This window comes from Pongo abelii, chromosome 16 (assembly GCF_028885655.2).
Source record: "Pongo abelii isolate AG06213 chromosome 16, NHGRI_mPonAbe1-v2.0_pri, whole genome shotgun sequence".
In the NCBI taxonomy this organism is placed as follows: Eukaryota; Metazoa; Chordata; class Mammalia; order Primates; family Hominidae; genus Pongo; species Pongo abelii.
Window position 1 is genome coordinate 45,617,459 of NC_072001.2, and position 13,038 is coordinate 45,630,496.

The 13,038-nt window shown below is 50.5% G+C and overlaps 1 protein-coding gene across 11 annotated transcripts in view; it reads left to right on the plus strand.

Annotated features, from left to right (window-relative positions):
- The window catches only part of STARD9 (StAR related lipid transfer domain containing 9), a 151,375-nt gene that overhangs the window by 107,248 nt on the left and 31,089 nt on the right, over positions 1-13,038 (plus strand). For 10 of the 11 annotated variants that reach the window (XM_054532649.2, XM_024232715.3, XM_054532653.2 and 7 more), the window contains 4 exons: positions 1,190-11,404; positions 11,590-11,787; positions 12,202-12,385; positions 12,803-12,940. In XM_054532649.2, coding sequence (XP_054388624.1) covers positions 1,190-11,404; positions 11,590-11,787; positions 12,202-12,385; positions 12,803-12,940 — 10,735 coding nt within the window. Of the gene's footprint in view, positions 1-1,189; positions 11,405-11,521; positions 11,788-12,201; positions 12,386-12,802; positions 12,941-13,038 lie in introns of those variants that run through there. The other variant, XM_054532658.1, reaches the window with a different exon arrangement.

Consider the following 13,038-nt stretch of genomic DNA (forward strand, 5'->3'; position numbering starts at 1 on the left):
GACTTCTTGACTCCTACACCACCTCCCTCCCTCTCCCTCCCCGACCCACCACATCAAGTGAGCTTTCTAACTCCACCTCCCACCTGGTGAGTGAGCTATCTTTTTGACTCCCAGGTTCAAGTTGGGACCTTCCTTGTTTCTTTTCTCCATTACTTCTTACATGCCATCAAGGCAGGGCTGTATTATCTCCCAGACTCCTTGGAGCAAGGGTTTGTGTCTTATACCTCTTTATAGCCTCAGGACCTAGCACAGGTTCTTATCCATAGGATGTTCACAATTAACGTCCGTTAGTGTTATGTTTGCTCACCTCTCTGGTCTTCAAAGTACTAGGTGAGCTTTTTAAAAAAACTTTATTATGAAAAAATTTTAAACATATGCCAAGTTGGAAGAATAGTATATGTATCACTGATATTATTCAGCAATTATTAGGCTTTACACACTTGCCTACCTTCCCATTTTCTGAAGTTTTTTAAAGCAATTTCTAGACACCATGTCACTTTAATTCTACATTTCTAAGTATATACTTCTAAAAAAAAATGGACTTTTCTTGTAACCACAATGTTATTGTGACAGCTACCAAAATTAAGATTATTTGATATATTCTAAAACCTAGGCCATATTCAAATTTCTCTGCTTGCCCAAAACTATTTACAGTTTTCTTTTTTCTCTCTCTTTTTTCTCTAACATGGTTCAGCATTGAAACCGTTGGTTTTTCAAATCAAGATCCAAGTAGGATTTACACGCTATATTTGTTTGTTGTTTTTCAGGTTTCTTTTAATCATTCTTCTTGTTTTGTTTGTAATCATTATTTTTATTTCTTCATATTATTGATAATTATAGTTCTGTAGAATGTGTATCACTCTATAGATTTATCTTTTGGTTCCTCATAATACCATTTAAATTGTTCCTCTATTCCTCATATTGCCTATTAATAGGAAGCTTTCCCTACAAGTGTGATTAGCTTCAGTTCGGTTTTTTAACAAGATGAAGAAATTGAGGAACAGAGTGGGCCTGGAGTCTCTTGGAGAGCTAGGACTAGAGTCCACAATTTCCTTTTATACCTAGAGAGCTTTTCTGTGGCTCTGAAGTCAATAGGAGACAGTGACATTGCCCTTGTTTTTAACCTCCTTCTGTCCACAGGAAGTAGTACCTCTCACGTCTTCTGAAATAGCTTTCCTTGTCTTCACAGCATTTTCCTAAGTTGGGATCCCTCTACCACATTACCACCTATGCCTGACCCTACTCACCAAACATCAGAGAAAACATCATCAGAAGAGCGTTTGCCGCAGGCTGCTTCCTACCCTCGAAGGACAGGGTGTCTCCACAAGAACAGCCTGCATTCCTCAGGCCATGGGCAGCCCTGCACAGCCAGAGCAGCCTTGGCCAGGAAGGCAGCCTCAGCTCCAGACACTTGCCTCACCATGAGTCCCAACTCTGTTGGCATCCAGGAAATGGAGATGGGGGTTAAGCAGCCCCATCAGATGGTGAGCCAGGGCTTAGCATCTCTGAGGAAATCGGCTAACAAACTAAAGCCAAGGCATGAGCCAAAGATCCTCACCTCTGCTACCCAGACCAGAGGGGCAAAGGGACTAGCAGACCCTAGCCACACACAAGCTGGGTGGCGAAAAGAAGGGAACCTTGGGACCCACAAGGCTGCTAAGGGAGCCAGTTGCAATTCCTTGTATCCTCATGGACCCAGGCAGACTGTTGGGCACGGAAAGGCAGTCAAGACTTTTTGGACAGAATACAAACCACCTTCTCCAAGCAGGGCATCAAAAAGGCATCAGAGGGTTCTGGCAGCTAGGGTCAGAAATATTACCAAAAAGTCCTCTCACTTGCCTCTTGGCATTCCTTCGAAGAGACAACAAAATACAAGAGACCCAGACACCATGGCCCCACTCACAGATTTCAGCCCAGTAGTGGATCATTCAAGAGAAAAAGACAATGATTTATCTGACACAGATAGCAACTACTCAGTGGATTCTCTCTCTTGTGTCTATGCCAAAGCCCTGATAGAGCCACTGAAGCCAGAGGACCCTCAGGAGAGGAAGTGGGATTTCCCAGAGCCAGAGAACTCTGAAAGTGATGACAGCCAACTATCTGAGGACTCACTGGCTGAGAAGAGGTACCAAAGCCCCAAAAACAGGCTAGGGGGCAATCATCCCACCAACAATCATGGCCAACCCAGGACCAGAACTAGAGCTGTGAGGGGCTTCACTGCACCCTCAGACAGTGACCTACTTGCTCAAACTCACAGGAGCTTCTCCTTGGATAGCCTGATTGATGCTGAGGAAGAACTAGGGGAAGATCAGCAAGAAGAACCTTTCCCTGGTTCAGCTGATGAGATACCCACAGAGACTTTTTGGCACCTGGAGGACTCCAGTCTGCCTGTAATGGACCAAGAGGCAATATGCAGGCTTGGTCCCATCAACTACAGAACAGCAGCTAGGCTGGATGCCGTCCTGCCAATGAGCAGTTCGTTTTACCTTGATCCTCAGTTCCAACCCTGTTGTGAGCTCCAACCCCATTGTGAGCAGGCTGAGTCACAGGTAGAGCCAAGCTACTCTGAACAAGCTGACTCTCTCCAAGGCATGCAGCTTTCAAGAGAGAGCCCACTGATGTCCATGGATTCCTGGTTTTCCTGTGACTCTAAGATCAACCCCAGCAGCCCCCCAGGAATAGTGGGTTCTTTATGTCCAAGTCCTGATGTGCAGGAATTCCACCCCTGTAAGGGGGAGAAGCCTGGATACTGGCCAAATACTGAGGAACTAAAGCCATCAGATGCAGAAACGGTTCTGCCATATAACTCCAAACTGCACCAAGGCAGTACTGAGCTCCTCTGCAATGCAAGAGATGAGCACACAGCCTCTGCTTCTGATATGTCTAGGCTGTCTCTCTGGGGAATTAAAAGGCGTATTCAACCAGGAGCCGATGGCACCTTTCAGGGCAGATGTATCCCTGACACATCCCAGCAGGGCAGCTGTGAAGCATCCCACAATTCTAGTGTGTCAAACATGCTGGCTGCCTCTGCCACCACATTGCCTCATGTAGACAGCACCCATGAAAGGGATTGGTCTGCCCTTCAGCAAAAGTACCTCCTTGAACTCTCTTGCCCTGTTTTGGAGGCCATAGGAGTGCCCAGGCCAGCTTTCCCCTACCTTGAGGAAGACTCTGGTTCCCTGGCCCAATCTTCTAGCAAAGGAAGAGATACTCTATTGCCAGTTGGCCCTAGGGTATCTAGCAATCTGAATCTCAACAACTTTCCAATCCATCTGTCCAGAATCAGGCGTTTGAGGGCAGAGAAAGAACAGGACAGTTTAAATGCCAAATTAGAAAGTGTTTCAGATTTCTTTGGCACTAGTGAGAAAGAGGCGAGTTATGACGAAACTTATTCGGCAGACTTAGAATCATTGTCTGCTTCTCGATCTACAAATGCACAGGTCTTTGCAGCAGAGAACATGATACCAGATTCCATGACAGAAGCATGTGAAGTCAAGCAGAACAACTTGGAAGAATGCCTTCAGAGTTGCAGGAAACCTGGACTGATGACTTCCTCTCATGAATGTTTTTTCCAGAAGAACGCTTGTCACAGTAATATCACTACAGCCACCAAAGCAGACCATTGGCCCCAAGGCTGGGCTGCTCTCAGGAAAAATAGTGCAGTCCAGCCAGGGCAATTAAGTCCCGACAGCCACTACCCACTAGAGGAAGAGAAGACAGATTGCCAGGAGAGCTCTAAGGAAGCAGTTAGAAGACACATAAATGTTTCCTTTGCCTTTCCTTCAGGTCCAGAGCTATACCTTCACTCTGCTCCCTGGAATCCATTGTCATCTTCCCTGCAGCCCCCCCTCTTGGAAACATTCTATGTGACCAAAAGCAGGGATGCCCTGACAGAAACTGCCTTAGAGATTCCAGCTTGCAGAGAAGTAAGGGTAACTTCCCCACCCCCCAGGGAAGCCTGGGGCTTTGGTCACAACCACCAAGCTCTCCAAGATGCTTATTTGACGAATCATTTGCCAGTGCTGTTACAAAACCAGAATTCTAAGATTGCCTCATCTCAGCAGGTCACAGCTGAGATACCAGTTGATCTGAATACCAAGGAAGTCATCAGAGAATCAGGTAAATGCCCTGGAAATATTACAGAAGAAAGCCATGATTCAGTTTATTTTTCTGTTACTCAGAACAGACATTTTCTCCCCTCTACCAGCACAAAAGTGTGTGAATTTGAGAATCAAGTTGGAATTTTAAATAAAAAACACAGTTTTCCAGCACTTGAGGGAGGAGAGGTCACTGCTCAGTCCCATTGCAGTGTTTCCTCAGACAGCACTGAGTCTGGGAAGCCTCTCCTCCTCTTTTGCGAATCTGAGGCACGCAAGGAAGAAGAGCTGGATCAGAATACAGTTCTGAGGCAGACCATCAATGTAAGCCTTGAGAAAGACATGCCAGGGGAAAGTGCTGTTTTTTTGAAGTCCAGATCAGTATATCATAGAGTAAGAAGCCCAGTGATGGTGGCCCAGGATGAGAGTCCAACCCCTAAGTGGGAAGGGAAAAATGAAACTGGGCTTCTTGAAAAAGCTCTTCATCCCAAAGATAGCTCAGAAGAGTTTAAGCTTCCAGGTACAAAGCCTGCTTATGAAAGTTTCCAGTTAGTTACATGCCCTCAGGAAAGAAACCCCAGTGAATGCAAGGGCCCTGGAAAGTCACAAGAAATGTTAAATCCCAACGGAGAACCTTCTGGAAAGAAACAGAATAAAAGAGTTAATAATACTGATGAAATGGCTAGGCTAATTAGGAGTGTAATGCAGCTGGAAAATGGCATCTTAGAAATTGAATCTAAGCAGAATAAGCAGGTTCATGCTTCCCACACACCAGGTATTGATAAGGAGTTGGTGTTCCAGGACCAGAAGGAACAGGAGAAGACTGACCATGCCCTTAGGCCAGACAGCTCTGGAAACCCTTTGCCCTCTAAGGATCAGCCATCTTCTCCAAGACAGACAGATGATACTGTCTTTAGGGATAGTGAAGCTGGAGAGATGGAGGTTAACAGCATTGGGAACCATCCCCAGGTCCAGAAAATCACCGTGAACCCCTTCAGGTCAAGGGAAGGTGTACAAGAGAGTGAATCTGTGAGAGAGCACACCCACCCAGCTGGATCGGGCAGACCTGCCAGGGATATTTGTGATTCTTTAGGGAAACACACAACTTGCAGAGAGTTCACCAATACTTCTCTTCACTCACAGAGAATGAAAGCATTGGCTAGAGCTCTGCCATTGCAGCCCAGGCTAGAGAGGTCTTCTGAGAATAATGGCCAGTTTGTAAAAGCATCAGCAAGTCTCAAAGGGCAGCCTTGGGGCTTAGGAAGTCTTCAGGAATTGGAGACTGTGAAAGGTTTTCAGGAAAGCCAAGTAGCTGAACACGTAAGTAGTTCCAACCAAGAAGAGCCAAAAGCTCAAGGTAAAGTTGAAGAAATGCCTATGCAAAGGGGAGGCAGCCTACAGGAAGAAAATAAAGTGACTCAGAAATTTCCTAGTCTCAGCCAGCTTTGTAGGGACACATTTTTTAGCCAGGAAACTGTCAGCCCGTTACTAAGCCGGACAGAATTCTCTACAGCTCCTCTTCACCAAGACCTGAGTAATACCTTGCCCTTGAATTCTCCAAGGTGGCCAAGAAGGTGTCTTCATGTACCTGTTGCTCTAGGCATCTCTTCACTTGACTGTGTGCTGGATCTCACAATGTTGAAAATTCATAACAGTCCCTTGGTAACTGGAGTAGAGCATCAGGATCAGAGTACAGAGACCAGAAGCCACAGCCCTGAAGGAAACGTTAGAGAGTGTTCCTCTGAGGCACACACTGCCTGGTGTGGGTCTGTGCGATCTATGGCCATGGGATCTCATAGTCAATCTGGTGTACCAGAGAGCATTCCTCTGGGGACAGAGGACAGGATCTCAGCAAGCACCAGCCCCCAAGACCATGGAAAAGACCTCAGAATCACCTTGCTGGGTTTCAGTACCAGCGAAGATTTTGCTTCTGAAGCCGAGGTGGCTGTACAAAAAGAAACAGGAGTCAGTTCACTGAACAAGGTCTCTAGCCAGCCTGAAAAGAGGGTCAGCTTCTCCTTGGAAGAGGATAATGACCAAGCCAGCAAGCCAAGGCAGAAGGCAGAGGAGACCTCGGACCTTGGAATGACCAGCAGTGTTTCCTTAGCACCTGTTTCCCTGCCGAGGGTGCCCAGTCCAGAGCCTAGGCTGTTGGAGCCCTCTGATCATGCATCCATGTGCCTGGCCATCTTGGAGGAGATCAGACAGGCAAAGGCCCAGAGAAAGCAGCTTAATGACTTTGTGGCCAGGGGCACGGTCCTTTCTTACTGTGAAACTTTACTAGAACCTGAATGTTCTTCAAGGGTTGCTGGCAGGCCTCAGTGTAAACAAATAGACCAGTCATCATCAGACCAGACCAGGAATGAGGGTGAAGCACCGGGATTTCATGTGGCATCTCTGTCTGCTGAAGCAGGGCAGATAGATCTGTTACCTGATGAGAGGAAAGTCCAGGCCACATCTCTGTCTGCAGACAGCTTTCAATCTCTGCCCAATACGGAAACTGACAGAGAGCCGTGGGATCCTGTGCAGGCTTTCTCCCATGCTGCTCCTGCTCTAGACAGAAAACATCGTACTGGAGAACTGAGGCAGTTTGCGGGAGCAAGTGAACCATTTATATGTCACTCTAGTTCTTCTGAAATCATAGAGAAAAAGAAAGATGCAACCAGAACACCTTCCTCGGCTGATCCTTTGGCCCCAGACAGTCCTCGTTCTTCAGCACCTGTGGAGGAGGTCAGGAGGATAGTATCAAAGAAGGTAGTGGCTGCCTTATCTTCTCAGGCCCCTTGTGATGATCCTAGAGTGACTCTGCATGAGCTAAGTCAGTCAGTTCTGCAGGAGACTGCAGAGGGCATACCCCCTGGCAGTCAGGACAGCAGCCCAGAGCATCAGGAACCCAGAACTCTAGACACCACATACGGAGAAGTTTCAGATAATTTGTTAGTGACTGCACAGGGAGAAAAAACAGCCCATTTTGAAAGTCAGTCTGTGACCTGTGATGTTCAGAATTCTACAAGTGCTTCAGGGCCTAAGCAAGACCATGTCCAATGCCCTGAGGCTTCTACTGGCTTTGAAGAAGGTAGGGCAAGTCCCAAACAAGATACCATTCTGCCTGGAGCTCTGACAAGGGTTGAACGAGAAGCTCCCACACAGCAGTGTGTGAAGTGGAAGGAGAGTGTTGGGTCTGGGTTGACAGAAGTCTGCAGGGCTGGCAGCAAACATTCCAGGCCAACTCCACTGCCAGATCAAAGACCAAGCCCAAATCCTGAGGGAATTGGGGAGGGAGCCCCGTGCAGACACCCAAGGGAAGCTTTAGATGGCCCTGTCTTCTCAAGGAACCCTGAAGGCAGCAGGACTCTCAGCCCATCTAGAGGAAAAGAGAGCAGAACTCTTCCTTGCCGACAGCCATGCAGTTCTCAGCCTGTTGCTACTCATGCTTATTCCTCCCATTCCTCTACTTTACTGTGTTTTAGAGATGGTGACCTAGGGAAGGAGCCTTTCAAGGCTGCCCCACATACTATCCACCCACCCTGTGTAGTACCTTCCAGGGCCTGTGAAATGGATGAGACAGGCGAGATCTCCTCTAGGGGACCTGATGTGCACTTGACACATGGCCTTGAGCCCAAAGATGTTAATAGGGAATTTAGGCTAACAGAGAGCAGCACTTGTGAGCCTTCTACTGTGGCTGCTGTCCTATCTCGAACTCCAGGCTGCAGATCCCCTTCTGCCCCTGATGTGAGGACAAGTTCCTTCAGCCACTCAGCTACTGATGGAAGCATAGGATTAATAGGGATTCCTGAGAAAAAGGTTGCTGAGAAGCAAGCAAGCACAGAGCTTGAGGCTGCCTCTTTCCCTGCAGGCATGTACTCTGAGCCACTGAGGCAGTTTAGGGACAGCTCTGTAGGTGACCAGAATGCACAGGTGTGTCAAACCAATCCAGAACCACCTGCAACAACTCAGGGACCACACACCCTGGATTTAAGTGAAGGTTCTGCTGAGAGCAAGTTGGTGGCAGAGCCACAGCATGAATGTTTAGAAAATACCACCAGATGTTTTTTGGAAAAGCCGCAATTTTCCACTGAGTTGAGGGATCACAATTGCTTGGATTCCCAAGCCAAGTTTGTAGCAAGGTTAAAACATACCTGCAGCCCCCAGGAAGACAGTCTCTGGCAGGAAGAAGAGCAGCACAGAGAGCAGGCTTCAGGTGGTGGTGAAGCCTTCGCCCAGGGTGTCAATCCCCCTCCTTCTGGTGAAGATGGCTTAGATCGCTGTCAGATTTTAGATGCTGGGAGAGAGGAGGTGGCTATGGCCAAGCCTCCTGTATCCAAGATTTTATCACAGGGCTTCAAAGACCCAGCCACTGTGTTCTTGAGGCAAAATGAAACACCACAGCCTGCTGCTCAGAGGCCTGGCCACCTCTACACTGGCAGAGAGCAGCCAGCGCCCAACCACAGGGGCTCACTTCCTGTGACTGCAGTCTTCTCTGGCCCCAAGCACTCCAGGTCCTCCCCCACACCACAGTTCTCAGTTGTCAGCTCTTCTCGTTCTCTTCAGGAGCTGAACTTGAGTGTGGAGCCTCCTTCCCCTACAGACGAAGATACACAGGGGCCTAACAAATTGTGGAACTCACATCTCAGGGGCTATTCCTCAGGAAAGTCGGTGGCAAGAACATCTCTGCAGGCTGAGGACAGCAGTCAGAAAGCCTCATCTCGCTTGGATGATGGCACTACCGATCACAGGCCCCTGAAGCCTGCCACCCCTCCTTATCCAATGCCTTCCACTCTCACACACATGCCAACCCCTGATTTCATGACCAGCTGGATGTCTGGTACTTTGGAACAAGCCCAACAGGGAAAGCCAGAGAAACTGGGTGTCCAGGTGAGGCCAGAAAATTGGCGCTCTCAGATGGACAAAGGAATGCTGCAGTTCGGCTCCAGTGACATCAATCCCTATGCGCTGCCCTGGCGTCCAGAGGAGCCTGCACGTATCAGCTGGAAGCAATATGTGTCTGGCAGTGCAGTCGATGTTTCTTGCAGCCAGAAGCCCCAGGGGCTGACACCATCAAATGTGGCCCGGTGCTCCAGCATGGACAATGGCCTAGAAGACCAGAACTCCCCTTTCCACTCCCACCTCAGCACTTATGCCAATATTTGTGATCTGTCAACCACACACAGCAGCACTGAGAATGCCCAAGGTTCAAATGAGGCCTGGGAAGTGTTCCGAGGGAGTTCTTCGATTGCCTTAGGAGACCCACACATCCTGATGAGCCCTGAAGGAGTAGCCCCGACTTTGGGTCATGACAGAAGACCTCAGTTCAGGGGCCCTTCTGGTGAAGCAGACTGTCTGAGGAGTAAGCCCCCCTTGGCTGAAGGACGTGCTGCGGGTCCAGTGGATGAGATTATGCTGTTGTATCCATCAGAGGCAGGCTGCCCTGTGGGACAGACCAGGACGAACACATTCGAACAGGGCACACAGACCGTCGGCAGCAGGTGCCACTGGAGCAGCACTGACATCTCCTTTGCTCAGCCTGAAGCCAGTGTAGTATCAGCCTCTGATCTGGCCTCATGGACCAGCATGCACAATCTGTCTCTCCACCTCTCACAGCTCCTGCACAGTACCTCAGAGCTGCTTGGGAGTCTCTCCCATCCAGGTGTGGCCAGAAGGGAGCAGAACACCAAGAGGGACATCCCAGATAAAGCCCCACAGGCCCTGATGATGGATGGCTCTACTCAGACCACTGTGGATGAGGGCAGCCAGACTGACCTCGTCTCACCCACCCTGTGCCTCCAGACTTCAGAGGCCGAATCTCAGGGAGCCAATGTGATCCTTGAAGGGCTGGGCTCAGATACCTCGACTGTGTCTCAAGAAGAGGGAGATTTGCCAGGGGTACCTCAGAAGAGAGAGGCAGAGGAAACAGCACAGAAAATGGCTCAGCTCCTGTGTCTTCAGGAAGAAGGCACTCCCTACAAGCCCCAGAGCCCTTCAATACCCTCATCCCACTTGAGGTTTCAGAAAGCCCCCCTTGGGCAGCATCTTCCTTCTGTGAGCCCCTCAGTTTCTGATGCTTTCCTGCCTCCCAGCTCCCAGCCAGAGGAGTCATATTGCTTAGTTGTCAGCAGTCCCAGTCCCAGCTCCCCTCATTCCCCAGGGCTCTTTCCCAGTACTTCCGAGTACCCTGGGGACTCCAGAGTCCAGAAGAAGCTGAGCCCCACAAGTGCTTTGTTGGTGGACAGGGCCTCCTCCCCAATCCTCACTCTTAGTGCTAGCACCCAAGAGCCGGGTCTTTCCCCAGGCTCTTTGACCCTCTCAGCCCCTTTAGCTCACCCTGTTGAAGGCCACCAGAAGCTTGACTCTAGCCCAGACCCTGTTGGTGCCCCAAGGACTCCAATGGATAATTATTCCCAAACCATTGATGAGTTAGGTGGCTCCCAGAGAGGTAGAAGTTCCTTACAAAGGAGTAATGGGAGGTCCTTCCTTGAGTTGCACTCCCCGCACAGCCCACAACAGAGTCCAAAACTCCAATTTAGTTTCTTAGGGCAGCACCCTCAGCAGCTTCAGCCCAGGACCACTATCGGGGTCCAAAGCAGACTGCTGCTACCACCGCTGAGGCACAGGAGCCAAAGGCTAGGCGACAGCTTTGTGCCTGAGGAGGTGGCTTCCCCGGAGCATGGCCCACTGAGCGGTAGGGAGCCAAGTCAGTGGCGGAGCAGGACAGAAAATGGAAGTGAGAGTTCAGCATCTCCAGGGGAACCACAACGCACTCTGGACCGACCTTCTTCATGGGGAGGCCTCCAGCACCTCAGCCCCTGCCCTGTCTCTGAGTTGACTGATACTGCAGGGCTCCAAGGTTCCGCCTTGGGCCTCCCTCAGGCCTGCCAACCTGAGGGGTTACTGTGCTCCAGTTGCCAGATGTGCATGGCCCCTGAGCACCAGCACCACAGTCTGAGGGACCTCCCAGTGCATAACAAATTTAGTAACTGGTGTGGGGTTCAGAAGGGCTCACCTGGGGGGTTGGACATGACTGAGGAGGAGCTGGGGGCCAGCGGTGATCTCAGCTCTGAAAAGCAGGAACAGAGCCCTCCACAACCTCCTAATGACCACAGCCAGGATCCTAAGTGGTCTAAAAGGGAGCAGATCCCCCTGCAAGTTGGGGCCCAGAACCTCTCACTCAGCGTGGAACTCACAGAAGCGAAACTGCACCACGGCTTTGGGGAGGCCGATGCCTTGCTCCAGGTACTGCAGAGTGGGACAGGGGAGGCGCTTGCTGCTGATGAACCTGTGATATCCACCTGGAAGGAGCTCTATGCACGGTAAGGACCCCCAGCCTGGAGTCGGGAGGGGAGGAGGTGGGCTGTGAGGAAAGAGAACCCAAGAAAGCTAATGGCTTGCTGTTTCCTCTGCCCTGGTTCATCTCTGGGATCTTCCAGGGGTCAGAGATAGATCTTAATGTGAAGGACATTCAGGGCCAGCTTCAGCGAATCATGTTTTGCCTCAGGCAAAAAAAGGCCATTGAGACCCTCAGGAGAGAGCGGGCTGAGCGACTTGGGAACTTCTGCCGGACACGAAGCCTTAGCCCTCAGAAACAACTGAGTCTCCTGCCCAACAAAGATCTCTTCATCTGGGATCTTGACTTGCCCAGCAGACGCCGAGAATACCTGCAGCAACTGAGGAAGGATGTTGTGGCGACCACCAGGTAGGGTGGACCGAGAACCCTGCTGGGAGCAGGCTCTGCTGGGGGAGGGGATTATGGGGAGCAGGAGCTGAAGTTTTAGTGTCCTGGAGGGTTTTCTATGGGAGACAGGGTAAATAGAAAGAGGACATAGAAGGGAATGGAGTGAGGGAGGGGGTGGGCAGAGATAAGGCACAGGAAACGATGGACAAAAGGGCTCTGACATGCTATGCAGGTTTGCAGGCCTGGGTCTCAAGGTGGCTTGGTTCTCTCTGTCCAGCAACCTCTCCTGAGGCTAAAAAATCAAACTTTAAAACCCTGTGGGCAAATGGAGGATGGGTCTTTTAAGAAGATGGTATCACCCAAGCTAGCCTTGGATGGACAGACCAGGACTGTCACCCACCGACCATGCTCTTTCCACCCTGTGATCTTCGTCAGGAGCCCAGAGTCAGTGTCAAGGTCGGCTCACACACCCTCTGACGTAGAGTTGATGCTGCAAGACTACCAGCAGGCCCACGAGGAGGCCAAGGTGGAGATTGCCCGGGCCCGAGACCAACTGCGGGAGCGGACTGAACAAGAGAAGCTGAGAATCCACCAGCAGATCATTTCCCAGCTATTGAAGGTGTGGAGTAGGGCATGCCTCTGATTTCAGGATAGGCCTGGACCTCAGACTGGTCTACCTTCACCGTGGCCGCCTCTGAGTCTTGGGACATACATAACATTTGGAGGAGGCTGTGGGACCCCTGTTGTCAACTCAAAGCTGGGCTCACTGTCTGTACATCATCACACCAGCTCCTTTCCCCAGGCCACGGCCTGGGAGGAAGAGGCTTTGGTGTGAGGTGCAGGGTGTGGGGAAATACGAGCAGTGGTGGCTTTAAGGAAGCCAGGGCATGTGAGGCTAAGTCAGAGAGGCCCTGGGAGGTGGGTGAAGGAGCAGTAGAGGTGAGCAGGGAAGGGGTGGCTTTGGGTAGGAGAAGGCATGGCCTGGGGAAAGTGAGGGTGCATCAGAAGCTGGTTAATGGTGATTTGTCCTTCCCAGGAAGAGGATAAACTACATACCTTGGCCAACTCCAGCTCCCTGTGCGCCAGCTCTAATGGAAGCCTCTCGTCTGGCATGACCTCTGGCTATAATAGCAGCCCAGCCTTGTCAGGCCAGCTCCAGTCCCCAGAGAATGTGGTAAGTAGGCAGATGTTGGGAATGAGCCAGGGGCCTGGACTGCCGAGGCAAGAGTTTGAGCAGGACGCTGTGCCTCCTGGAGTTTGGGCAGGACGCTG